Source organism: Lepidochelys olivacea (genome assembly GCF_965140295.1).
Source record: "Lepidochelys olivacea isolate rLepOli2 genome assembly, chromosome: 3".
NCBI lineage: Eukaryota > Metazoa > Chordata > Testudines > Cheloniidae > Lepidochelys > Lepidochelys olivacea.
Window position 1 is genome coordinate 1,092,182 of NC_140413.1, and position 27,045 is coordinate 1,119,226.

General features: G+C 54.8%; 1 protein-coding gene across 4 annotated transcripts in view; it reads right to left on the reverse strand.

Moving 5' to 3' along the window:
* Positions 1 to 12,444: 12,444 nt before the first annotated feature.
* Positions 12,445 to 27,045, reverse strand: part of CAD (carbamoyl-phosphate synthetase 2, aspartate transcarbamylase, and dihydroorotase) — an 83,299-nt gene continuing 68,698 nt past the window's right edge. Inside the window, exons 45-49 of one of the 4 annotated variants that reach the window (XM_084622773.1) lie at positions 19,649 to 19,741; positions 18,837 to 18,932; positions 16,179 to 16,211; positions 15,673 to 15,725; positions 12,445 to 13,485 (exon numbers count right to left, since the gene is read on the reverse strand). In XM_084622773.1, coding sequence (XP_084478899.1) covers positions 13,416 to 13,485; positions 15,673 to 15,725; positions 16,179 to 16,211; positions 18,837 to 18,932; positions 19,649 to 19,741 — 345 coding nt within the window. In that variant the 3' untranslated portion in view covers positions 12,445 to 13,415. Of the gene's footprint in view, positions 13,486 to 15,101; positions 15,202 to 15,672; positions 15,726 to 16,178; positions 16,212 to 18,836; positions 18,933 to 19,648; positions 19,742 to 27,045 lie in introns of those variants that run through there. The other 3 variants (XM_084622775.1, XM_084622774.1, XM_084622776.1) reach the window with 3 other exon arrangements.

A 27,045-nucleotide genomic window follows, 5' to 3' on the forward strand; every position in this document is an offset into this window, starting at 1 on the left:
ATCTGGTCAAATGAAATAAAAGTAAAACGCATTCTAAGCTGATCTTAACACTTTCAGTGCCCTTACAAACTTAGATGCTTCTCACCACAGGCTGGCTGGTTGCCCTTCAGCCAGGCTCTCCCCTTTGATCAGCGCTTCAGTCACTTGGTGGTGGTGTCTGTAGATGTAGGTGGAAGCAAGAGAGAGCATGGCAAACGTCTCTCCCTTTTATCATGTTCTTTCTTCCCTCTTGGCTTTGCCCCCCCCCCCTCAAAGTCAGGTGAGCATTACCTCATCACAGTCCCAAACTGACCAAGGGAAGGGGGGTGACTCCCTCGAGAGGCCAACAGATCCTTTATTGCTGCCTAGGCCAGTGTCCTTTGTTCCTGTGAGGTTAGGCTGAGTTTGTCCCATCCATGCCCTGATGAGGTGTGAACTGCCTCTCTGTTCTTGGAGAGTATTTGCCTGGGCTTGCTTTAAGCCATGAGGATACATTTTCAGCCTCATAACTACATACATGAAATTATAACCTATAACATCACTATAACAACAATGCTCAGTGCATCGTGAGCCTTCCGAAGACACCAGACATGACAAACCTTGCATTGGATACCACACAATCATTTTACAAGGATGAACATGTGGTTGCTGGGTGTTCCCCCAAGGTACAGAGCATCACAAGCATGAACTGGCCTTGTGTGACAGAGTATGGAGTATTAACCTGGTAATGTTGCATGGGAGTTTTACTAGTTTACTGTCTGTATTAACGCTAGATGGTGATGGGAAATAAGGGTCTGACTTCACTGAGGGGGTGACACTTGATGGCCAGCATCTAAAGGATGGTGGTTGCCCTGCGTAACCTGAGCCCAAGAGGGGGTTGGGGCCACGTGACACCTGGAGGAGGAGCTGGGGTGTGTGGCTGGGTGAGATGGCTGGAGGGAGTTTCAGTTTGGAGCTGGCTGGGGAGACGGGGGGAGGCCCAGAATCTGGGTCTGGGCTCCCCACCCCCCAGGATGGACCTGACCGAGGGGTCCTGTTTCCTGTACCTACAAGCTCTGTTTTAGACTGTGTTCCTGTCATCTAATAAACCTTCTGTTTTACTGGCTGGCTGAGAGTCACAGTGAATCTCAGGAAGTGTGGGGTGCAGGGCTCTGACTCCCCCCACACTCTGTGACTCCTTGATAGAGAAGCGGAACCAGAACCCAACACCAGGGGGCCCCAGCTCTCCAAAAATCCACAAGTGCGAGTGGGTGTGTCCTGCTTACAGCGAGTCTGGGGACATTGCTGAATATTTCATCACCTCTGAGAGGCTGTGTGCTCCATGAGATTATCATAGAATCAAAGAACTGGAAGGGACCTTGAGAGGTCATCTAGTCCCATCCCCTGCACTCATGGCAGGACTAAGTATTATCTGTTCTAGACCATCCCTGACAGGTGTTTGTCCAACTTGCTCTTAAAAATCCCCAATGGTGGAGATTCCACAACCTCCCTAGGCAATTTATTCCAGTGCTGAACCACCCTGACAGTTAGAAAGGTTTTCCTAATCTCCAACCTAAACTGCCCTCACTGCAATTTAAGCCCATTGCTTCTTGTCCTGTCCTCAGAGGTTAACGAGAACAATTTTTCTCCCTCCTCCTTGTAACAACCTTTTATGTACTTGAAAACTGTTATCATGTCCCCTCTCAGACTTCTTTTCTCCAGACTAAACAAACCCAGTTTTTTCAATCTTCCCTCATAGTCACGTTTTCTAGACCTTTAATCATTTTTGTTGCTCTTCTCTGGACTTTCTCCAGTTTGTCCACATCTTTCCTGAAATGTGGTGCCCAGAACTGGACGCAATACTCCAGTTGAGGCTTAATCAGCGCAGAGTAGAACGGAAGAATTACTTCTTGTGTCTTGCTTACAATACTCCTGCTAATACATCCCAGAATGATGTTTGCTTTTCTTGCAACAGTGTTACACTGTTGATTCATATTTAGCTTGTGATCCACTATGACCCCCAGATCCCTTCCCGCAGTACTCCTTCCTAGGCAGTCATTTCCCATTTTGTATGTATGCAACTGATTGTTCCTTCCTAAGTGGAGTACTTTGCATTTGTCCTTATTGAATTTCATCCCTTTAATTTCAGACCAATTCTCCAGTGTGTCAAGATCCTTTTGAATTTTAATCCTATCCTCCAAAGCACTTGCAACCTCTCCCAGTTTGGTATCATCTGCAGACTTTATAAGTGTACTCTCTGTGCCATTATCCAAATCATTTATGAAGATACTGAATAGACCCAGACCCAGGACAGATCCCTGTGGGACTCCACTTGATATGCTTTTCTAGCCTGACTGTGAACCACTAATAACTACTCCCTGGGAATGGTTTTCCAACCAGTTTTGCACCCACCTCATAGCTCTATCTAGGTTGTATTTCCCTGGTTTGTTTATGAAAAGGTCATGCAAGACAGTATCAAAAGCCTTACTAAAGTCAAGATATACCACATCTACCACTTCCTTCCATCTACAAGGCTTGTTACCCTGTCAAAGAAAGCTATCAGGTTGGTTTGACATGATTTGTTCTTGACAAATCCATGCTGACTGTTACTTACCATCTCATTATTTTCTAGGTATTTGCAAATTGATGGCTCAATTATTTGCTCCATTATCTTTCCAGGTACTGAAGTTAAGCTGACTGGTCTGTAATTCCCCGGTGTAACCATGCTGCTTCTGGTGGGACACAACTCAGAGTATTAATTCAGGACAAATTGCTTAGAGCAGGGCAGTTATAGCCCCAGGCTGAGTTTCCTTTACTATTAAGGCACACCCAACCAGCCAGACAGAGAGGACTTTGGTTTTACTCCACTGGGTAACCAGAAGTCATACAAGCAATTCCCTTAGACACCCATCCTCCCAGCCAGACATTCAGCTCCAGGATGCATCTGTCTCTGCTGTGACCCCTATCCTTGACTGAAGATCACAGAGAACACTACCTGCGCTCCCAACTCCCTCACCCTTACTCCCAGAGCCCTGCAGTCCCTTTTGATCCGCTGGGGGTCAGACCTCACAGTATCATTAATGCCCACATGGATGAGTAGCAGGGTTAGTAGTCAGAAGGCTGGATGATCCTCGACAATCCCTCCGTAACATCTCAGATATGGGCCCTGGCAGGCAGCATACCTCCTGGGATGCCATGTCAGGGCAACAGATGAGTGCTTCCATCCCCCTCAGAAGAGAGTCACCAACCACCACTACCCTACGTTTCCTCCTGGGGGTGGCAGCTGTGATCCTCCCAGACTTGGGGGTACATGGCTTCTTCTCCTCCTCCTCCTCCGGGGGTGATTCCTCATCGCTCGTTGCCAGGGCAGCATAACAGTTCTCCCTCACCATGGGGGGTGGGTTGGGAGTAGGGGGGGAGCACGGGGAAGGGGTTGGAATGGGGGCTGGGAAGAGGTGGGGCAGGGGCGGGGCTAATGGAAGGGGTGGAGTGGGGGCAGGGCCAGGGCAGCGGGGGGGTGTCAGTGATGCAGCCCTCAGGCCAATGTACTAGTCCTCATGTGGCCCTCGTGGTCATTTGAGTTTGAGACCCCTGCTCTAGAATGCAGAGGGAGATGTGTCCTACAGAAAGCCCAAAGGAGGGTGGTGGAATCTAGAAACTTCCCTGGGCTCTGTACCCAGAGGCAGACCCATTCGAAGAGGGAGGAGGGTACAGTGCTTACCAGTGAACGGACTGATCCAGCTGTTAGCGGTGAGCTCATGGCTGAGTAGGGGCTAAACCCCACTCTAAAGAGCACAGAGATGTGTGCCTTAGAGGGGGGCCCAGAGAAGGAAGTTAGCAAGGGATGTGAGCAAGTACTGGAATGTCTCCTCACTGATTACATGGGAGGATTTACCCAGGAGAAATTTGCTGGATTGGCACCCATGCTCCCAGGCACCCTACCGGTGGCTCAGGTCTTCAGAGGGAACTGTGTAACTGACCTCCTGGAGGGGAGCCGTCACACAACAGACCTCTCAGGGACAGAGAGAAGAGTCTCAGAGAGTACTCCAATCCAGTTCCCACTTTTGCAAAATGTTGTTCCTGATGCATTTATGAAAACTAACTCTGTCTCTTTAAGGCAGGATGAGGGTCTTTCTAAGAAATGACAGGTTTCAGAGTAGCAGCCGTGTTAGTCTGTATTCGCAAAAAGAAAAGGAGGACTTGTGGCACCTTAGAGACTAACCAATTTATTAGAGCATAAGCTTTCGTGAGGTACAGCTCACTTCCTCAGATGCATATCGTGGAAACTGCAGCAGGCTTTATATATACACAGAGAATATGAAACAATACCTATTCCCACCCCACTGTCCTGCTGGTAATAGCTTATCTAAAGTGATTTCCAGCACAAATCCAGGTTTTCTCACCCTCCACCCCCCCACACAAATTCACTCTCCTGCTGGTGATAGCCCATCCAAAGTGACAACTCTTTACACAATGTGCATGACAATCAAGCTGGGCTATTTCCTGCATAAATCCAGGTTCTCACATCCCCCCACCCCCATACACACACAAACTCACTCTCCTGCTGGTAATAGCTCATCCAAACTGACCACTCTTCAAGTTAAAATCCAAGTTAAACCAGAACATCTGGGGGGGGGGGGTAGGAAAAAACAAGAGGAAACAGGCTACCTTGCATAATGACTTAGCCACTCCAAGTCTCATAAGAAATGGTGTGTCAGTGAAAATGCTAATGACCCACCTGACAAAGGGGAGGAGGCATCCATTTCCCAGGCAGGTAAATTCCTCCCAACAGCTAAGCATAGGTTGCTGAGTAATGGGAGTGAGAAACACAAAGACACACTGGGCGGGGGGATTCTTCTCATGGGTTTAGCCCTGGAGATGAAATGCAAATTCCACAGGGGGAGGGCCAGTAACATGCAAGGTCTCCTTACACCCTTTCCTCACCAACGCCCCAAAGATATGCAAGAATTAAGAACCTGTACTAAAGGGAAGAGAAAACCTGTATCTGAGCACATACAATGGTACAGGAAGAGGTTGGAAAATGCAATGAATGCTGAACAAACTGGACTGTCTAAACAGAAGCCATGGTATGATCATCAGACTTGGAAGTGCTGCCCTGTCATGAATTTACTGGTAATTTTATGCCTCTTCATTCATTACCTATGGGTTGAGACAAAGAATTTGGTAAATCCTTTAAAAATGTGTAACATGCATGATTTTTGGAAGAAACTTTTGCATGGGCTAGGAGTGGTAAGAAGGACATCCTGTAAGAATACTGCTTCTCAGCTAGTACCTGTGAACAGGCTTAGAGCTGGCACAGCAGAGAAAGCCTAACAAATCTAGACTGCTGGGTTGAAGGAAAAATGGAGGCACACCAGCTCATGGCATTGGTGGCTAAATGCCAAACACCTATGTTCTATAAGGTATTAATATCTACATTGTGTTAACAATGCTGTCCATTCAAAGGCTTTCAGGCAACTTGGAAAAAGAAACCCAGAACTTTGTAAAAACATCTGTGGGTAACACTACATTTTTTGGTAAAACTAAGGGCTTGTCTACACTACCCGACCACCAGACCAGAAGTTACTAGATCACAGGCCCTGGTTCTCATGGGAGACCTCAATCACCCTGATATCTGCTGGGAGAGCAATACAGCGGTGCACAGACAATCCAGGAACTTTTTGGAAAGCGTAGGGGACAATTTCCTGGTGCAAGTGCTGGAGGAACCAACTAGGGGCAGAGTTCTTGACCTACTGCTCACAAACCGGGAAGAATTAGTAGGGGAAGCAAAAGTGGATGGGAACCTGGGAGGCAGTGACCATGAGATGGTCGAGTTCAGGATCCTGACACAGGGAAGAAAGAAGAGCAGCAGAATACAGACCCTGGACTTCAGAAAACCAGACTTTGGCTCCCTCAGGGAACTGATGGGCAGGATTCCCCTAGGAGAATAACATGAGGGGGAAAGGAGTCCAGGAGAGCTGGCTGTATTTTAAAGAATCCATATTATCGTTACAGGGACAAACCATCCCGATGTGTAGAAAGAATAGTAAATATGGCAGGCGACCAGCTTGGCTTAACAATGAAATCCTTGCTGATCTTAAACACAAAAAAGAAGCTTACAAGAAGTGGAAGATTGGACAAATGACCAGGGAAGAGTATAAAACTATTGCTCAGGCATGCAGGAGTGAAATCAGGAAGGCCAAATCACACTTGGAGTTGCAGCTAGCAAGAGATGTTAAGAGTAACAAGAAGGGTTTCTTCAGGTATGTTAGCAACAAGAAGAAAGTCAAGGAAAGTGTGGGCCCCTTACTGAATAAGGGAGGCAACCTAGTGACAGAGGATGTGGAAAAAGCTAATGTACTCAATGCTTTTTTTGCCTTTGTCTTCAAGAACAAGGTGTGACATTATTGACTTGAACTGGGATCGTATAGCACATGGTTGCAACCAAGGTCCTGCAGTGGCACCAAATCTTGTACAAAGGGGGGGCAAATAAGGTGTCTCAGACAAGGTTATGGTTTGCTGGTTATTATTATGCTGTCTATATGTGCGTATCATTTTTGTATTTAAAGTTATAAGTATTGGCTCTGTACTGTCTGAAGTTCAAACTTGTGCTATGCTTCTGGGTGACACCCCAGACAAGTCGGTGTCAGCTCTGCCAAGCCTGCTTGATGGCCCATTAAGATATAGAGGGACCTAGACAAATTGGAGGATTGGTCCAAAAGAAATCTGATGAAGTTCAACAAGGACAAGTGCAGAGTCCTGCACTTAGGACAGAAGAATCCCATGCACTGCTACAGACTAGGGACCGAATGGCTCGGCAGCAGTTCTGCAGAAAAGGACCTAGGGGTTACAGTGGACGAGAAGCTGGATATGAGTCAACAGTGTTCCCTTGTTGCCGAGAAAGCTAACAGCATTTTGGGATGTATAAGTAGGAGCATTGACAGCAGATCGAGGGACGTGATCGTCCCCCTCTATTCAACATTGGTGAGGCCTCATCTGGAGTACGGTGTCCAGTTTTGGGCCCCACACTACAAGAAGGATGTGGAAAAATTGGGAAACATCCAGCGGAGGGCAACAAAAATGATCAGGGGGCTGGGAACACATGACTTACGAGGAGAGGCTGAGGGAACTGGGATTGTTTAGTCTGCGGAAGAGAAGAATGAGGGGGGATTTGGAAGCTGCTTTCAACTACCTGAAAGGGGGTTCCAAAGAGGATGGATCTAGACTGTTCTCAGTGGTAGCAGGTGACCGAACAAGGAGTAATGGTCTCAGGTTGCAGTGGGGGAGGTTTAGGTTAGATGTTAGGAAAAAAATTTTCACTAGGAAGGTGGTGATGCACTGGAATGGGTTACCTAGGGAGGTGATGGAATCTCCTTCCTTTGAGGTTTTTAAGGTCAGGCTTGACAAAGCCCTGGCTGGGATGATTTAGTTGGGTACTGGTCCTGCTTTGAGCAGGGGGTTGGATTAGATGACCTCCTGAGGTCCCTTCCAACCCTGATATTCTATGATTCTATGAACTGAGAGCAGGGCTCTGTCCTGGGGAGCTGACAGTCTGGCTCGGGCCCATACAGGGCCCCTGGCTCTGCTCTGAGGAGTCCATAAGAATGGCCACACTTAGTCAGACCAAAGGTCCATCCAGCCCAGTATCCTCTCTTCCGACAGTGGCCAGTGCCAGGTGCCCCAGAGGGAATGAACAGAACAGGGAATCACCAAGTGATCCATCCCGTCACCCATTCCCAGCTCCTAGCAAACAGAGGCTAGGGACACCATCCCTGCCCATCCTGGCTAATAACCATTGATAGACAAATCCTCCATAAACTTATCTTGTTCTTTTTTGAACCCTGTTATAGTCTTGGCCTTCACAACATCCTCTGGCAAGGAGTTCCACAGGTTGACTGTGCATTGTGAGACGAAATACTTCCTTTTGTTTGTTTTAAACCTACTGCCTACTAATTTCATCTGGTGGCCCCTAGTTCTTGTGTTATGAGAAGGAGTAAATAACACTTCCTTATTTACTTTCTCCACACCTGTCATGATTTTATAGACCTCAATCATATCCCCACTTAGTTGTCCCTTTTCCAACCTGAACACTCCCAGACTTATTAATCTCTCCTATACGGAAGCCGTTCCATACACCTAATAATTTTTGTTACCCTTTTCTGTACTTTTTCCAAATTCAATATATCTTTTTTGAGATGGGGCGACCACATCAGCATGCAGTATTCAAGGTGTGGGCATAGCATGGATTTATATAGAGGCAACATGATATTTTCTGTCTTATTATCTATCCCTTTCTTAATTATTCCCAACGTTCTGTTCGCTTTTTTGACTGCCGCTGCACATTGAGTGGTTGTTTTCAGAGAACTATCCACAGTGACTCCAAGATCTCTTTCTTGAGTGGTAACAGCTAATTTAGACCCCATCACTGTATATATATAGGTGGGATTATGTTTTCCAATGTGCTTTACTTTGCATTGATCAACATTAAATTTCATCTGCCATTTTGCTGCCCAGTCACCCAGTTTTGTGAGTCCCTTTGTAGCTCTTCACAGTCTGCCTGGGACTTAACTATCTTGAGTAGTTTTGTATCATCTGCAAATTTTACCACCTCACTGTTTACCCCTTTTTTCCAGATAGTTTATGAATATGTTAAATAGGACTGGGCCCAGAACAGATCCCTGGGGAACACCACTATTTACCTCTCTCCAGTCTGAAAACTGACCATTTATTCCTACCCTTTGTTTCCTATCTTTTAACCACTTACCAATCCATGAGAGGACCTTCCTTCTTATCCCATGACAGCTTACTTTGCTTAAGAGCCTTTGGTGAGGGACCTTGTCAAAGGCTTTCTGAAAATCTGTGTACACTATATCCACTGGATCCCCCTCATCCACATGCTTACTGACCCCTCATAATCTGGCTGCACCCCATACAGAGCACACAGGGCTCCGGGCCCTTGCAATGGGATACACTGGCTCCTGACTGTGTGACATTGCCCTGGGTGGGAGTAGCCTCTCGCTCCCTGCCCACATCTGGCTCTATGCCCCAGACCTACCTATCCCTGGCCACCCCCCTCTAGGTCAGAGACTGCGCCCAGCCCCGTATGCAGAGCCACCCGCGGGTGGGAAGGCCAGGGCCTGGATTCCCTCTGGGAAGCTGTGACCAAGTGGGAATTTTTCATAATGTTTTGTATGGCTATTGTGTGAGCCTCAGTTTCCCCTATGGTTGGTGGTGGGAAAAGGTGGGGAGATCCAGGTGTGACTGATGCCTAGCTGCCTGGGATCCGGCCCAGAAGACAATAGCCACTCATTGCCTGGACAGTTGGCACCCAACTAATGCCAGGGATGCCTCCTTCTGCTGGGCGCCAGCTGGGTGTGACCCACTGGACAATAACGAGCTAAGGAGGGGCCAGGTGACAGTGTTTGCCCAGGAACGAGGACAAAGGACCAAGGAGGGGCCAGGTGGGGTTGTTACATGGGGGCTGCTGGAAGAAGAGGCTTCTGGGTACTGGGACCACATAGGGGCCAGAGGGCTCTGGACTGACCCAGATGGACCAGGCGGTAACTTTCTGTTCTCCATGGTAACTAAGGACTTTCTACGCTATGGTCCAAACATCTAATAACCCTCCTGCTATTACCCCGCTGGCTGGGAGTCACTGCAGTATGTGATGAAGTGGGAACGTTCTCTGTGAATAGTGTGTGGGTGCCTCAGTTTCCCCTATGCCTTTCTTAAGTATCCAGGTGGGGGGAGCAGGGGGTGAGATTGTGTCAGAACCCTAGGGGGCCAGCGTGATGGTGTCTGCACAGAGAATGGCCGACACCCCGTCTCCTGGCCCCTGATGGCCTGGGGCCCTCCCCTGCAAGGTGCCGACTGAAGGAGTTGGGGAACAAAGAGATCAGGTGGCCTCCTGGCCCGGGAAAGAGACAAAGGAGAGGAGGGGCTGGAGAGTTTCAGTTTGGAGCTGGCTGGGGAAATGGAGGGAGGCCCAGATGGGGCTCTGGCCTCCCTGGCCCCCAAGACAGACCTGACTGTGGGGTCCTGTTCTCTGCACCCACAAGCTCTGTTTTAGACCATGTTCCTGTCGTCTAATAAACCTCTGTTTTACTGCCTGGCTGAGAGTCACATCTGGCTGCAGAATTCAGGTGCAGGGCCCTCTGGCTTCCCCAGGAGCCCGCCTGTGCAGACTTGCTGTGGGAAGCGCACGGAGGGGCAGAGGAGGCTGAATGCCCCGAGGTCAGACCCAGGAAGGTGGAAGCCGTGTGAGCTTCTTGCCCTGGAGACAGTCTGCTCCCAGAGAGGAGGCTCCCTCAGAGTCCAGGATGGCTTCAAATGGAGCAGTTCCAGAGCATCGCCTGGGGACTCCACGACACAGGGTACAGAATGTGGGGGTGCACTGCTCCTTCTGTGGGTACAAGTCTCCCTCGAGTCCAGCTCAGGTGGACTCACTGCTGGGGCTTGAGGCGTGACCCAGGGATGCTGAAGGCTCTGAGGTTTGGTCGTGGGAGGTGGGGAAGCCAAGGGGCTCACCCCAGTGAGTGTGTGACCCTGACGGGCTGACACACTGAAGGGGCCCTCCCAGGGACTAGGCCAGAGCCGTGCAAGGGCACCAGGCCTGGGGATCCGTGACAGACGTCCTTTGCCCCCGGGAGCTGGCAGGGCACGGAGGTAACATTCCTGTTGCAGTGTTGGCAGCAGCAGTGGGGCCCCAAGGGTTGGACCTGGCCCACTTGCCCCACACTCACCACGCCACCCGTCAGGCCCACCTCCTGCCAGGATCCAGCTAATGCCACGTGCGAGCTGCCAGGCACCAGCTGCCGCAGCAGTGGTTCTGCAGACTCACCCACACACTGACATCCTGACGAGTTAACGCGCTCACTCTGCCCAGAGCGGAGAGGCCAGAGCGCAGCCTCTGCCCACGCGGGCACTGCCCAGGGCCGCTCCAGCTTAGCATCAGTAGTCCTGCTTCAGGGGGAAACTGAGGCACCCAGCAGAGATATGCTTTGCACGTCCCTGCCCAAGACCTTGTGCGTGGGGTGGTGGGAGGTGTAGCTCTCACACGGCATGGCTGGCCCCAGCCCAACCAGGCTGAGGGTAGCAGGGACTGGCACCCTCCTGCTGGCGCGAACGGCACGAGCATAGCTAGCAATGAGAGCAGAGACGTGGGGCTCCAGCCTGGGCTGGCAACCAGCTGTCTGCCAAGGCTGGTACAGGGACCCAGGCTGCAATGCGAGATCCCCAAACCCGGAGGGACCCGCGTGGTCACCCGGGGTACATCCACACAGAGTTCACAGCCCGGGTTCTGGCTGCAGGGCTTCTTCACTGCGGGAGAGATGTTCGGGCACGAGCTGGAGCTCGGGCTCGAGGACCCTGTGTGACGAAGTGGGACTGTTCTTAATGTTTCCTCTGAATAGTGTGGGGGTGCCTCAGTTTCCCCTAGGCAGTTCTTAAGTATCTAGGGGGTGGAGTAAGGGTGTATGATCATTGCAGAGCCCTAGAGGGCAGGTGTGCGCAGGGGTCTGGACACAGAGAATGGCCGACACCCTGTTTCCTGGCAACTGATGGCCTGGGCCTTTCCCCCCCTGCAAGGTGAGAGCTGAAGGGTTGGAGAACAAAGGAATCAGGTGCCCTCCTGGCCCGGGGAAAGGAACAAAGCCCAGAGGAGGAGGGGCTGGAGGGAGTTTCAGTTTGGGGCTGGCTGGGACATGGAGTGAAGTGCAGGCGTGGTTGTCTGGCTCACTGCCCCCCAAAATGGACCCAGCTGAGGGGTCCCGTTCTCTGCACCTGCAAGCTCTGTTTTAGACCATGTTCCTGTCGTCTAATAAACCTTCTGTTTTACTGGCTGGCTGAGAGTCACGTCTGACTGCGAAGTTGGGGGGCAGGACCCTCTGGCTTCCCCAGGAGCCCCACCTGAGCGGACTCGCTGGGGGGAAGCGCACGGAGGGGCAGAGGATGCTGAATGCTCCGAGGTCAGACCCAGGAAGGTGGAAGCTGGGTGAGCTGTGTGTCCTGCAGACAGGCTGCTCACAGAAAGGAGACTGCCCCAGAGTCCTGACTGGCTTCATGGGGAGCAGTTCCAGAGCATCGCCCAGGGACTCCGTGACACCCTGTGAGGTGGGAGGGTCCCAGCGCTTAGAGCCAAGGGGGCTGGCTGGAAACCCCTTGGTGCAGCCCCTCGGGTCAGTGCTGCCCACGCGCAGGTGGCAGCGTGTGATGGGCCAGCCCAGGGGCATTGCCAGGTGGGCACTCTGTGATCTGGCCAAGGCCCCAGCTGCCCCGTGAGGAGCAGGCTCTGCAGGAAGGCTGCATCCCATCGGCCCTGCCTGCGCTGTGGGTTATGACCATGGGGACCTGCCAGTGCCAAGCCTGGTTGCCGGGGAGCAGCTCCTGTCAGCTGCCCTCGGCTCTTGCGGACCCCATCCCAGCCCCTGGAACAAGGTTCCCCCCAGGAGGCCCCAGCCCCATCCCCAACAGCAGGGCCACGGCAAGGCCAGTCACTGAGTTTATTTCTCCGGTTCCTTCCCAGCGTGTCTGGGCTCCATAGGCGGTGGCTCAGAGGGGCCCGTGAGGGCAGGGGCTTTCCAACCAGGGGTGTGGCTCAGTCTCCCCCCAGTGCCAGGAGTAGCCATGGGGCATGGCTCAATCACCCCCCAGCACTGCAGGCATCCATGGGCACGGCTTGGTCTATCCCAGGGCCAGGGACCACCATGGGGCATGGCTCAGTCACCCTGTGGATAGCCATGGGGCAGGAATCAATCTCCCCCTTTGCTGCGGACAACCATGGGGCATGGCTCAGAACCCCCAGCACCACGTATCAGTGGTTCCCTTGCTGAGGCTGCCCAGGGGGGCCAGCTTGATGGTTGCTGTGTGATGTGGCCCCCTGGAGCTCCCCCAAAAGCCACTGCTGAGCCGGCCCCACAGCCATTCGCTATGGCAGTCACAGAGGAGGGTGCGACATGGGGGGGGCCCTGCAGCTGGGTAGGGGGAACGGGGCCAGCCCCATGGCCATTTCCTATGGCAGTCGCAGTGGAGGTGTGGCGCGGGGGGCCCTGCGGCTGGGTAGGGGGAATGGGAAGGGGGTCCGGCCCCACGGCCATTCCCTATGGCAGTCACAGAGGAGGGTACGACATGGGGAGGGCCCTGAGGCTGGGTAGGGGGAACGGGGCTGGCCCCATGGCCATTTGCTATGGCAGTCGCAGTGGAGGGTGTGGCGGGGGGGGGGCTGCAGCTGAGTCAGGGGCATGGGAAGGGGATCCGGCCCCACGGCTATTCCCTATGGCAGTCGCAGAGGAGGGTGCGACAAGGGGGGGAGCCCTGCGGCTGGGTGGGGGGAACGGGGAGGGGGGCCTGCCCCACGGCCATTTGCTATGGCAGTCGCAGTGGAGGGTGTGGCGCGGGGGGGGCAGGCTGGGTGGAGGGCTCAGGGAGACCTGGTTGGGAGGGGTGCCAGCCCCATGGCCTCACAGCTGGTTCGCCTTCCAGGACAGGTAGGAATTCCAGATGACAGCCACCACCTGCACGACAGCCAGCCTGGGACAGAGGCGGGAGCCGGGTCAGCGACGGGCTAGGCCTGACGCGCACATGGCACAGCGGCCAGGCGAGGCTCTGCCCCTTGCTGGGCAGCCCCCATGCCTCAGGCCACGCTGCCTTGCAGCTCCCATTAGCCTGGGGTGGAGCTGGGCCCTGTGTCCGGGGCTGGCTGGAGGCTCCTGGCCAGGCCCCTTCCTCCCTGGGCAGCGGCTGTGGCCCCAGCAGGGGAAACCCCAAGCTGCACGCCCCACTCGGTGTCCCAGCCCCCCCTGTGCCCCAGCACAGAGCCTCCCTGGGCCGGGACAGGTGCAGGCAGGGATATTGGGGCAGTTGGGAGGGATGGCACAGGTGTGGGGGGAAGGTGGGGACAGGGAACCAGAGCAGGTGGGGCAGGCAGTAGGGTGACCAGATGCCCTGATTTTATAGGGACAGTCCCGATATTCTGGGCTTTTTCTGATATAGGCGCCTATTGCTCCCCAGCCCGTCCCGATTTTTCACACTTCCTATCTGCAAAAAGAACAGGAGGACTTGTGGCACCTTAGAGACAAACACATTGATTAGAGCATAAGCTTTTGTGAGCTAGAGCTCACTTCATCGGATGCATTCAGTGGAAAATACAGTGGGGAGATTTATATACACAGAGAACATGAAACAATGGGTGTTACCATACACACAGTAACCAGAGTGATCACTTAAGCTGAGCTATTACCAGCAGGAGAGTGGGGGGAACCTTTTGTAGTGATAATCAAGGTGGGCCATTTCCAGCAATTGACAAGAAGGTCTGAGGAACAGTGGGGGGTGGGGGAATAAACATGGGGAAATAGTTTTACTTTGTGTAATGACCCATCCACTCCCCGTCTCTATTCAAGCCTAAGTTAATTGTATCCAGTTTGCAAATTAATTCCAATTCAGGAGTGTCTCCTTGGAGTCTGTTTCTGAAGTTTTTTTGTTGAAGAATTGCCACTTTTAGGTCTGTAATCAAGTAACCAGAGAAATTCAAGTGTTCTCCGGGTGGTTTTTGAATGTTATAATTCTTGACGTCTGATTTCTGTCCATTGATTCTTTTGCGTAGAGACTGTCCGGTTTGACCAATGTACATGGCAGAGGGGCATTGCTGGCCCATGATGGCATCTATCACATTGGTAGATGTGCAGGGGAACGAGCCCCTGATAGGGTGGCTGATGTCCCTTGAATAGATATGCGGACAGAGTTGGCACAGGGACTTGTTGCAGGGTTTGGTTCCTGGGTTAGTGGTTCTGTTGTGTGGTGTGTGGTTGCTGGTGAGTATTTGCTTCAGGTTGGGGGGCTGTCTGTAAGCAGGGCCTGGCCTGTCTCCCAAGATCTGTGAGAGTGATGGGTCATCCTTCAGGATAGGTTGTAGATCCTTGATGATGCGTTGGAGAGGTTTTAGTTGGGGGCTGAAGGTGACGGCTAGTGGCGTTCTGTTATTTTCTTTGTTGGGCCTGTCCTTTAGTAGGTGACTTCTGGGAACTCTTCTGGCTCTGTCAGTCTGTTTCTTCACTTCAGCAGGTGGATATTGTAGTTGTAAGAACGTTTGATAGAGCTCTTGTAGGTGTTTGTCTCTGTCTGAGGGGTTGGAGCAAATGCGGTTGTATCGTAGAGCTTGGCTGTAGACAATGGATCGTGTGGTGTGGTCTGGGTGAAAGCTGGAGGCATGTAGGTAGGAATAGCGGTCAGTAGGTTTCCAGAAGTCACCTACAGGACAGGCGTAACAAAGAAAATAACAGAACTCCACTAGCCATCACCTTCAGCCTCCAACTAAAACCTCTCCAACGCATCATCAAGGATCTACAACCTATCCTGAAGGACGATCCCTCATTCTCACAGACCTTGGGAGACAGGCCAGTCCTCACTTACAGTCAATTTCCATGCATCCGATGAAGTGAGCTGTAGCTCAGGAAAGCTCATGCTCAAATAAATTGGTTAGTCTCTAAGGTGCCACAAGTCCTCCTTTTCTTTTTGCGAATACAGACTAACACGGCTGCTACTCTGAAACACTTCCTATCTGGTCACCCAACAGGCGGAGAGGGAGCAGGGCAGGGGTGGGGCAGATGGGAGCCATGGCACAGGCAGAGGACAGGGTAAGGGGGCACTGGGGCACCCAAGAGGGTGGGGGGCAGGTGGGGGTGGGGTCCCAGGGCAGTTGGGGGCAGGGCAGGGACTGACCTGTGGTTCAGGGGGATGAAGTAGAAGTTGGCAATCTGCACTGCTGGCCAGAGCTGAAAGAGAGAAGACAGGGCAGGGTGAGGGCCCCTTAGGCACATGCTGATGGGGACCCTACAGCACTGCCTCAGCCCTCCCCCCAGCCCCTGGCACTGGGGGCACCCACAGGGGTTGGGACACTTGGCTAACTAAAATTCACCCAAGTTCCTGGTGGGTCAATAGATAATAGGGGGAGGTGGAGCCCTGGGCAACCCCAGTCCCCCCTTGCCCCACGTGGGGCAGGAACGCTGGCTGGCCAGTTGGCAAGGCCCTGGTGCAGGGCACGGCCATGCAGACAGTGGGGTGGGGCCCCCACAGGAGATGCTCTGCCAGCTCATTAGCAAAGCATGGGTGCGGGGCAGAGGGAAAGCCCCAGCCTGCAGGGCCGGCCCTGGAGCACGTCTCTGGGTCAGGGACTCTGAGCGCCTTGGGGAACCGGCTCATGGCACTGGTGCAGCCCCTGCACTTACGTAATAGTTGGTGAGCAGGGCATCCGGGTAATCCTGCAGGGAGTGAACAAGGCCAGTTATTCACAGGGTGCCCCCAGCCAGGCATCAGGGGACATGGGCTGGGCACGCCCCCCTGCCTGGCCTGGGCACGCGGGCTGGGCACACCCCACTTCCCTGGCCTGGGCACGTGGGCTGGGCACACCCCACTCCCCTGGCCTGGGCACGTGGGCTGGGCACGCCCCACTGCCCTGGCCTGGGCACACGGGCTGGGCACGCCCCACTGCCCTGGCCAGGGCACACGGGCTGGGCACGCCCCACTGCCCTGGCCTGGGCACACGGGCTGGGCACGCCCCACTCCCCTGGCCTGGGCACACGGGCTGGGCACGCCCCACTCCCCTGGCCTGGGCACGTGGGCTGGGCACACCCCACTGCCCTGGCCTGGGCACACGGGCTGGGCACGCCCCACTGCCCTGGCCTGGGCACACGGGCTGGGCACGCCCCACTGCCCTGGCCTGGGCACACGGGCTGGGCACACCCCACTGCCCTGGCCTGGGCACGCCCCACTCCTCTGGCCTGGGCACACAGGCTGCGCATGCCCCACTCTCCTGCCTGGGCACAAGGGCTGCGCACCCCACTCCCCTGGCCTGGGCACACGGGCTGGGCACGCCCCACTGCCCTGGCCTGGGCAAGCGGGCTGGGCACGCCCCACTCCCCTGGCCTGGGCACACGGGCTGGGCACGCCCCACTCCCCTGGCCTGGGCACACGGGCTGGGCACACCCCACTGCCCTGGCCTGGGCAAGCGGGCTGGGCACGCCCCACTCCCCTGGCCTGGGCACACGGGCTGGGCACGCCCCACTGCCCTGGCCTGGGCAAGCGGGCTGGGCACGCCCCACTCCCCTGGCCTGGGCACGCGGGCTGGGCACGCCCCACTCTCCTGCCTGGGCACGCGGGCTGGGCACGCCCCACTCCCCTGGCCTGGTACCCGTGCGCTCCCAGGTGACCTTTGGCGCGGGCTCAAGGAGAAGCAATGGCTGTGGAGCACGAAGCTGCTGATGTCACCCGGGCAGGGGGAGGTTCCGCTGTCACTTTTCTGGCTGGGCTTGGAGTGTATTTTTGTCAGGCTATTTATATCCTGGCGTGCGGGCACAGATCAGCCACCTGCCCCTCGCTGGGCCACACCAGGCTCTGGAGCGGATCCCCCAGGGTGTGTGGGAGGCTGTGTGCCATGCCAGGGACCTGCCCAGTGCTAGGCAGCATCGGGCTGTGCCCCTGCCAGGCCAGCAGCCAAGGCCGGTGCCCGCAAGGAGCTCTTCTGCCCTGGGCAGGGATGCCCAGCAGGGAGCAGTTATGGTCGTGCCAGCCAGGGGGGCCGCAAGCTCCCTGACACACACCAGAAAGCTTGCCCTGGCCCATGGCAACCAAAGGCCGGACCTCCACATGGGCCTGACGTGGCTGGAGTTCCCACCGAGCCGGGGTGCTGGGCGGCACAGCCAGGCGGCCAGTGAGGGGCCAGGGCAGGGTGAGCCCTGGGGCAAGGAAGGCCGTTTAGGGATGGATCCCCCTGGCCAGGCCCCCTCTGCACCCAGGCACGCTCACAGCACTGGGCACCGGGCATGCGGCTGCTGAGGGAATGTGCCAGCCAGCAGGAGCAGGGGCTGCAGGCTCAGAGCCCAGCCTGGGAGCGCTGGGAGGGGAGAGGGGTCCCCCGGTCCCCCCCACACGGAGCTTGGCTCCCTCCAGGCCTCTTTCAGCAACCTCGCCATTGCCGCATAGAAGGGATGGGGCTCTGTGCCTGGGACCCAGGGCAAGCAGCAGGCATGTGGCCTGGTGCCCCCGGGGCAGCGGCATGGATCAACAAGAAGCATTTGCTTCTGAAGGAGGAAACAGCCCGGGCAGAGTCTCCGTGTGCCCTCAGGGCTCCCTGCAGAGGGGCTGGGAGCCCTGCTGGGCCCCATATGCCGGGCAGAGGGGTCCCAGCGGCCCCGCTTGGCTCAGCCAAGAGCCGGAGCATGCTGCCAAGTGGGGGAGCAGCCCCTCCCCGGCGTGGCTGGCCCCGTTCCCGGCTGTGGTGACTCATGGAGGGGGCTGGGCTGCGCGCTGACTCACAGCCGGGGAGCCGCGCAGGGCGCTGGGGAAGGGCTGGGGCACCGGCTCGCCGGGTGATTCACACTCAGCCCTTGCTGACTCAGCCGCTTGCGCTGGTCTGAGACCACGATGTGGACAAGCCACCTGCTAATGGCTTTAGGGAGCTGCCAACGCAGACAGGTTCCCCCACCCCCGCCCCGCCAACAGACGGGGTCTCGGCACCCTCGTGCCACATGGGCCCTCCGGGTGTCTTGCCAGGAGCCGGAGCCCGAAGGAGGTGCCTGCATTGCGCCCCAGCACCAGGGAGACAGGGACACATCCATGTGGGCTGCCCCTCCCCAGCCCAGACCCCCCCTGCCTCAGCTTCCCCTGCCCGAGCAACTACCCCGTGACACCCGGGCCCCCAGCGAACCCCCCCGGCTCCTGCCGGGCGCCTCCAGTAACAGCCCCTCCTCCCCTGCTCCCCCACCTCCTGCCAGGCAGCACCCCCACAGTTTGGGACAGGAAGTGGCACAAGGGCATTGGGGAGCAAAACGCAGCACAAGCTGCAGTTCCCAGGGGCTGTATTGCCCCCGGAACAGCTTGGGACTCACCCGTCGGACCTTGGCCCAGCTCTCCTCGGTGGACAGGCCGTTGAGTGCCCCGGCAATGGCCAAGAAACAGCCCAGGAAGCAAGGTGCAAACCCCGCCTGAAAGGGAGCCAGGAGTGAGTGTCCTGCAGCACCCCCCTCAGGCAGCTCTCTGCACCCAGGCTGGGCCCACTCGATAACTTGGCCTTGCTGAAAACCCGTGGCTCAGCCTGGCCAGTCCCTGGACAGGGGCCGGGGGCTCTGGCCTGAGTTCTGAGGGGGCAGGAGGTGAGGGGCTGCACCTCTTTGCCCAAATGCAGCTCCTTGGAGGGCTCCAGCCCAGCCTGCCCCCATCTCTGCGGCAGAACCGCCCCGGGAGACCCCAGCCCCAGCATGCAATGCAGGAGGGCTGCTCCGAGCATGGAACAATGCATGCTGGGACCCATTGTTCATGGCGCAGCCAAGGCGAAGGTGTGCCCTTGGCCTGTTCCCACGGCCTGGGAAACACCTTCCTTCGGCTGGCACCAGCTGTGGGCAGGAGAGCCTGCGGGGGATCTGGGGGCGGGAAGCCCCAGGCAGCGCTGGAGTGCAGGCAGGCCTCAGCCCAGGAAATGCATGTGTAAATGCACCCGGCTGCGAGGGCACAGATATACCCCTGTCCCCATGGGGACCCATCTCCTGCAGCCCCGTCCCTCACCCCACCTCCTGGGCACCCACCTCTCGCAGCCCCACCCACCATTCCCTCTCGGACACTTAACCTCATGTGCCCCCCAGGTACATCCTCTCCGCACACCCAGTCCCCAAAGTCCTTGCCCAGAAACGCTTCCTTCACAGACCTGATCCAGCACCATCTTCTTCAACGCCACCATCCTGGTGTTTCCCGGGATAAGTCGGTCCAGGAGCTGGTACCAGCCTCCCACCACAGGGCCCTGTAGAAGAAAGGGGGTCTGGCACCCTGTACCTCAAAGCAGCACCCTGGAACCCCCATATTCACCCTTGTCATATAATTATATTTCATACAAAGCAGGCCACGTAAGATATCATAGGAAAGGTCACGATCTGCTGAAACCCATTGTTCTGTCCAAATACAGATATCGTTCATGTGTAAGAAGTTATGAGATATGCTTATTGTTGTTACTGAAATATGCTGTAAGTTTGCTAGTGACAACACATCCCCACTCAGGAGGACGTTAAATACCCATTAATCAGCAGGGGAGTTGTAGACAAGGGATTTACAATGCTGTAAGATGGCTGCCCAAGCATCATCCAACAGGGGATTGCTCAGCTCCGTGACTCAGCAAAGACCACCACGACATGTCTGGGCTAAAGTTTTCCAGGCACATGGACTGAGGGTATAAAATAAGGGACAGTGAGATCGTGCTTTGGCCTTTCTTCTCCCCCGCCTATACTGGAAGCAACAAGAATGCTGAGAAGACAAAGACTTTGACTAAGGAGACTGGTCCCAGGCTTAAGGGGAAGCCTGTGTATCAAGAACTGTAACATCCAGTGAAGTGAGAAAACTAATTTAGACTGTGTGCTCACCTTTTCTTTTCTCTGGTAACTCTCTCTGACCTTTGGTGCCAACCACTTATAATCACTTAACATCTGTCTGTAGTTAATAAACCTGTTTTAGATTTTACCTTAAACAGTGTGTGTTGCTTGAAGAGTTTAGGAAACCTCAGCTCAGGTTACAAAGGCTAGTGTGTGTCCTCTCCACATCAAGGTATGGGTACACCAGATAATGCACTTACACTCATCAGGCTTCTGACCAGGGCAGGATGGTACAGCTCTGAGGTACAAGGCTGGGAGCTGGTGCGGATTCGGCAGGTGCCTTTCTCTGTGTGATTCATGAGTGGAAGCATTCATGCAACCTAGCTGGGAGTGGGGCTGTGGTTGTGCTGAGTAATCACAGTGCCTGGAGGGGGTTGCTGCTTGTCACTAGCAAAGCCTTGTGAGGGACAGCCCAGGCTGGAGAGTTAAGCGGGCAAAGCGCTACTCCAGTCCCAGGATCCTGTCACGGGGTCAGCTCAGGAGGGGCCTGCTGTGGTCCCTGGAACGCCACCTCCTGGGCTCAGATGGGATTGCAGAGAGCATTGGGTTCAAGACTATTGCTTGTGTTCTGCATCCACCGTGCCCCACATACAGCCAGATGGATGGACCTTCCCTACACATGCTCCCTACAGTGCGGGGGGAGGGGAAGCTGTCCTGTGCCAGTACCCCCTGATGGGCATCACAGAGCTCCCAACAGCCAGAAAATGCCTCCCCTGAACCTGCAGGAGGGTCAGGCCATTCTGCCCTGGTGCAGAGGGGAAACCGAGGCACAGAGAATTGGGGGAGGCTGTGCATGGCTACACTGCAAGCAAGTGGCTGGGAATGGAGCCCTCGTCTCTCTGAGCATAAGGCCGAGACCCAACGTGGGAGACGGCCTGGCGGGCGCTGAGAACTCAGGCAGTGATCTGGAGGTGAGAGTGACAGGCCGGTATGGAGGGTCTGGATCCAGACCCTGGGGCCCAGTGTAGGTCCACAGCCTGGCAGGAGATCCACAGGAGAGCCAGCAAAGTCTTATTCATCTGCGGGCGCTGAGGAGACAACGACCCCCATGATGGCAAAAGTGAATGGGAACCTGGGAGGCAGTGACCATGAGATGGTCGAGTTCAGGATCCTGACACAAGGAAGAAAGGAAAGCAGCAGAATACGGACCCTGGACTTCAGAAAAGCAGACTTTGACTCCCTCAGGGAACTGATGGGCAAGATCCCCTGGGAGAATAACATGAGGGGGAAAGGAGTCCAGCAGAGCTGGCTGTATTTTAAAGAATCTTTATTGAGGTTATAGGGACAAACCATCCCAATGTGTAGAAAGAACAGTAAATATGGTAGGCGACCAGCTTGGCTTCACAGTGAAATCCTTGCTGATCTTAAACATAAAAAAGAAGCTTACAAGAAGTGGAAGATTGGACAAATGACCAGGGATGAGTATAAAAATATTGCTCAGGCATGCAGGAGTGAAATCAGAAAGGCCAAATCCCACCTGGAGTTGCAGCTAGCAACAGAGGTTAAGAGTAACAAGAAGGGTTTCTTCAGATATGTTGGCAACAAGAAGAAAGTCAAGGAGAGTGTGGGCCCCTTACTAAATGAGGGAGGCAACCTAGTGACAGAGGATGTGGAAAAAGCTAATGTACTCAATGCTTTTTCTGCCTCTGTCTTCACGAACAAGGTCAGCTCCCAGACTGCTGCACTGGGCAGCACAGCATGCGGAGGAGGTGACCAGCCTTCTGTGGAGAAAGAAGTGGTTCGGGACTATTTAGAAAAGCTGGACGAGCACAATTCCATGGGGCCGGATGCGCTGCATCCGAGGGTGCTAAAGGAGTTGGCGGATTTGATTGCAGAGCCATTGGCCATTATCTTTGAAAACTCATGGCGATCAGGGGAAGCCCCGGACGACTGGAAAAAGGCTAATGTAGTGGCCATCTTTAAAAAAGGGAAGAAGGAGGATCTGGGGAACTACAGGCCAGTCAGCCTCACCTCAGTCCCTGGAAAAATCATGGAGCAGGTCCTCAAGGAATCAATTCTGAAGCACTTAGAGGAGAGGAAAGTGATCAGGAACAGTCAGCATGGATTCACCAAGGGCAAGTCATGCCTGACTAATCTAATTGCTTTCTATGATGAGATAACTGGCTCTGTGGATGAAGGGAAAGCGGTGGACGTGTTGTTCCTTGACTTTAGCAAAGTTTTTGCCATGGTCTCCCACAGTATTCTTGCTAGCAAGTTAAGGAAGTACGGGCTGGATGAATGGACTATAAGGTGGATAGAAAGCTAGCTAGATTGTTGGGCTCAACAGGTAGTGATCAATGGCTCCATGTCTAGTTGGCAGCCGGTATCAAGTGGAGTGCCCCAAGGGTTGATCCTCAGGCTGGTTTAGTTCAATATCTTCGTAAGTGATCTGGAGGATGGTGAGGATTGCACCCTCAGCAAGTTTGCAGATGACACTAAACTGGGAGGAGAGGTAGATACGCTGGAGGGCACGGATAGGATACAGAGGGACCTAGACAAATTGGAGGATTGGGCCAAAAGAAATCTGATGAGGTTCAATAAGGATAAGTGCAGGGTCCTGCACTTAGGATGGAAGAACCCAATGCACCGCTACAGACTAGGGACCGAATGGCTCGGCAGCAGTTCTGCAGAAAAGGACCTAGGGTTTACAGTGGACGAGAAGCTGGATATGAGTCAACAGTGTGCCCTTGTTGCCAAGAAGGCCAATGGCATTTTGGGATGTATAAGTAGGGGCATTGCCAGCAGATAGAGGGACGTGATCGTTCCCCTCTATTCGACACTGGTGAGGTCTCATCTGGAGTACTGTGTCCAGTTTTGGGCCCACACTACAAGAAGGATGTGGAAAAATTGGAAAGAGTCCAGCAGAGGGCAACAAAAATGATTAGGGGACTGGAACACATGACTTATGAGGAGAGGCTGAGGGAACTGGGGATGTTTAGTCTACAGAAGAGAAGAATGAGGGGGGATTTGATAGCTGCTTTCAACTACCTGAAGGGGAGTTCCAAAGAGGATGGAGCTCGGCTGTTCTCAGAAGTAGCAGATGACAGAACAAGGAGCAATGGTCTCAAGTTGCAGTGGGGGAGCTTTAGGTTGGATATTAGGAAAAACTATTTCACTAGGAGGGTGGTGAAACACTGGAATGCGTTACCTAGGGAGGTGGTGGAATCTCCTTCCTTAGAAGTTTTTAAGGTCAGGCTTGACAAAGCCCTGGCTGGGATGATTTAATTGGGGATTCTATGGCCTTGGGAGAATCACAGACCCATAGAATATCAGGGTTGGAAGGGACCTCAGGAGGTCATCTAGTCCAACCCCCTGCTCAAAGCAGGACCAATCCCCAACTAAATCATTGCGGACTAAACAATCCCAGTTCCCTCAGCCTCTCCTCATAAGTCATGTGTTCCAGTCCGCTAATCATTTTTGTTGCCCTCCGCTGGACACTTTCCAATTTTTCCACATCTTGTTGACACGGAGTGTGGGGGAGTCAGGGCCCTGCACCCCTCTTCCTGGGGTTCACCGTGACTCTCAGCCAGCCAGTAAAATGGAAGGTTTAGTGGATGACAGGAACACAGTCCCAAACAGAGCTTCTCGATACCAGAACCCCTCAGACAGGTCCTTCTGGGGAACAGGGAGCTTAAACCCCGGCCTTGGGGTTCCCTCCATTTCCCCAGTCCACTCCCAACTCAAAACCCCCTCCAGCTGACTCACCCAGCCTGCCCCTGGCTCCTCCTCCAGCCTTTGTCCAGCTTCCCAGGCAAAAGGTGTCATCTGGACTCAACCCCCCTCCTGGGCTCAGGTTACAGGCTCAGGTATCCTCCTTCCAGTGAAGCCACCCCCTGCTATCCCATCCCCAATGCAGACAGTCCCAGTAAAACTCCCCTGCGACATTCCCAGGTCAATCTGCCCCACTCCCTTCTGTGTCACATCTCTCCCCCCTTTCATACTGAACTGAGCGGGGTCACGCTGACCAGTGACCTGGGGAAGTTCGGGGCCCCCTCTCCGGGACAGCGCATCCGCTATCAGGTTAGCCCTTCCCTTCACGTGGACCACGTCCATGTCGTAATCCTGCAGGAGCAGGCTCCATCTCAGGAGCTTGGCGTTGGCTCCTTTCATCTGGTGCAGCCAGGTCAGGGGAGAGTGGTCGGTGTAGACGGTGAAATGTCGCCCGAAGAGATATGGCTCTAGCTTCGTAAGGGCCCACACCATGGCCAGGCACTCCTTCTCGATGGCCGCATAGTTTTGCTCCCGGGATAACAACTCCTTGCTCAGGTACAGGATGGGGTGTCTCTCCCCCTTTTCATCCTCCTGCATTAACACCGCCCCCAGTCCCATGTCTGAGGCGTCGGTGAACACCACAAAGGGCTTGTCAAAGTCTGGGTTTGCCAGAACTGGGTCACGGACCAGAGCCTCCTTCAGTGCCCAGAAAGCCTCCTGGCACTGTTCGGTTCAGACCACCTTGTCTGGCTTCCCCTTCTTGCATAGCTCGGTGATGAGGGCGGCGATGGTACTAAAGTGGGGCACAAATCTTCGATAGTACCCACCATCCCAATAAAGGCTTGGACTTTCTTTTTGGTGTGGGGAGCAGGCCAGTCTCTGATCACCTCCACTTTAGCTGGTTCTGGCTTTAGGCAGCCACTCCCCACCCGATGCCCCAGGTAAGATACTTCAGCCATCCCCACCTTGCACTTCTCTGCTTTTACAGTCAGCCCAGCCCTGGCCTGGCCAGGCCCATGAGCTCAGCAAGTCTTTCTCAGAAGGTCAAGACATATTCCACCACTGACTCCTCATCGGGAGTGGCCTTCCCCTCCCATTCATCTCTCATCAGGTCCAGGGGCCTGTCACGGAGTCCCCAGGCAATGCTCTGGAACTGCTCCCTATGAAGCCAGTCAGGGGTTGTCCCGTTGGTCCCCTCGAGCTGGGCAGTTGGTCCTGACGCCGGATGTTCCCCTTGGGAGGGGGTTCTCCATGTTCCCCCTTTGGAAAGTCCTAGGGTAACTCTCCCTCTGCATCATGGTGGGCCTGTTCCTTTCGGACTCCTCCCCGCCACCCCCTAACCAACTTTTCACAAACTCGTTGGCCAGCTGCCCTTTGCATCGCGGGGCCTCTGGCTTTTTGTCCACCAACCACAGCCTCAGGTCAGATGGGCACTGTTCATACAGTTGCTCCAGTACCACGAGATCAAGCAGGTCCTCCTTAGTTTGGGCCCCATCTGCCCACTTGTGGGCATACCCCTTCATCCAGAGGGCCAGTTCTAGATATGTGACCTAGGGGTTTTACGCTGACTCTGGAACCTTTTCCGGTACATCTCGGAAGTCAGACCAAACTCGTGTAGCAGGGCTTTTTTGAACAGTTTATAGTCCCCTGTCTCCGCCCCTTTCATTCAGCTGTACATACCCACGGCTTTGGGGTCTAGTAAGTGGGTGAGAAACTGGAATCTGTCTGCTGGGTCAACCCTGTGCAGCTCGCAGGTGTTCTCAAAGGCAATCAGGAAGTCATCTATGTCCTCCCACTCCTTACGCTGGGCCAGGAAGCACTTATCAAAGCTCCATGCAGTCCTGGGTCCCCCCTCACTCACCGCAGCCGGGGGCTCGCTGCTCCTCAGCCTGGCCAGCTCCAGCTTGTGCTGTCTCTGCTTCTCTTGTTCTTCCGGCTCCTCCTTTACTTCCTGCTGCCTCAGCTCTAGCTCTTTCAGTTTCATCTCCCTCTCCCATTCCAGCCGCCTCAGCTCCAGGGATGGGGAGCTCCACTGGGAGGATCCCCTGCTGGGTGCCGGGGTCAGGGTGCCCTCGGTATTCGCTGGGCTCCTCCCAGCCCCTCCCTGAGGCATAGGTAGGAGGGGTCCCAGGATGCCCTTGGCAGCCGTCTGACCACTCCCAGCTGGGACAGATACTGGTGCCCGCCCTGCATCTGCCGGGCTGCTTCCCTCAGAGACAGGGATCGGTTCATTCAAGCGATCCTCCTCCTCCAGCTGGGCAATCAGCTGTTCTTTGGTGCACTTCCCACTGCGCAGCCCCCTCTGCCTGCACAGCTCCACCAGGTCGCTCTTAAGGCACTTTGCATACATCTTCCTGCTGGCCACTCCCGGGCCTGTGCAGTTTCCAGGAGGAACCCCTAGTGTGTCAGCCCTTCTCCAGGTCACCACCTCTCTCCCAGGGTCAAGCCGCAGACTCCTCCACCCCTGAGACTGCTCACCGCAGTTCTCAGGGGGACCTGCAACAGTCCTTCTCGCTGGTCTCACACTCCCAGGGGTTAAGCGTAGCTCCTCTGCCCCCCGAAACCGCTCCTCTTCGACTCTTCAGCACGCCTGGTCCCCATCAATCCCCCTTCGTTTTACTGCTCCCCAGTCACTCACTGCAGGAAGCGCCGTCCACAGGGTGCAGTAGATCCCACCTCTGCCACCAGTTGTCATGGAGTGCGGGAGAGTCGGGGCCCTGCACCCCTCTTCCTGGGATTCACTGAGGCTCTCAGCCAGCCAGTAAAATGGAAGGTTTATTGGATGACAAGAATACAGTCCCATGTTAGGATATAGATATTCAGGCCTGTCTGTAAAGGCCCAGACTCTAAGAGTTTAGGCGTATTCTTATCATTTGGCTAGTTCTAGAGGTATAAAAGAAAAGAATCAAAATCACTGTCTTAGGCTAAGGCCTTTGGCTAAGCAGCAGAGGCAGCCATAAGCTGGGAAGCG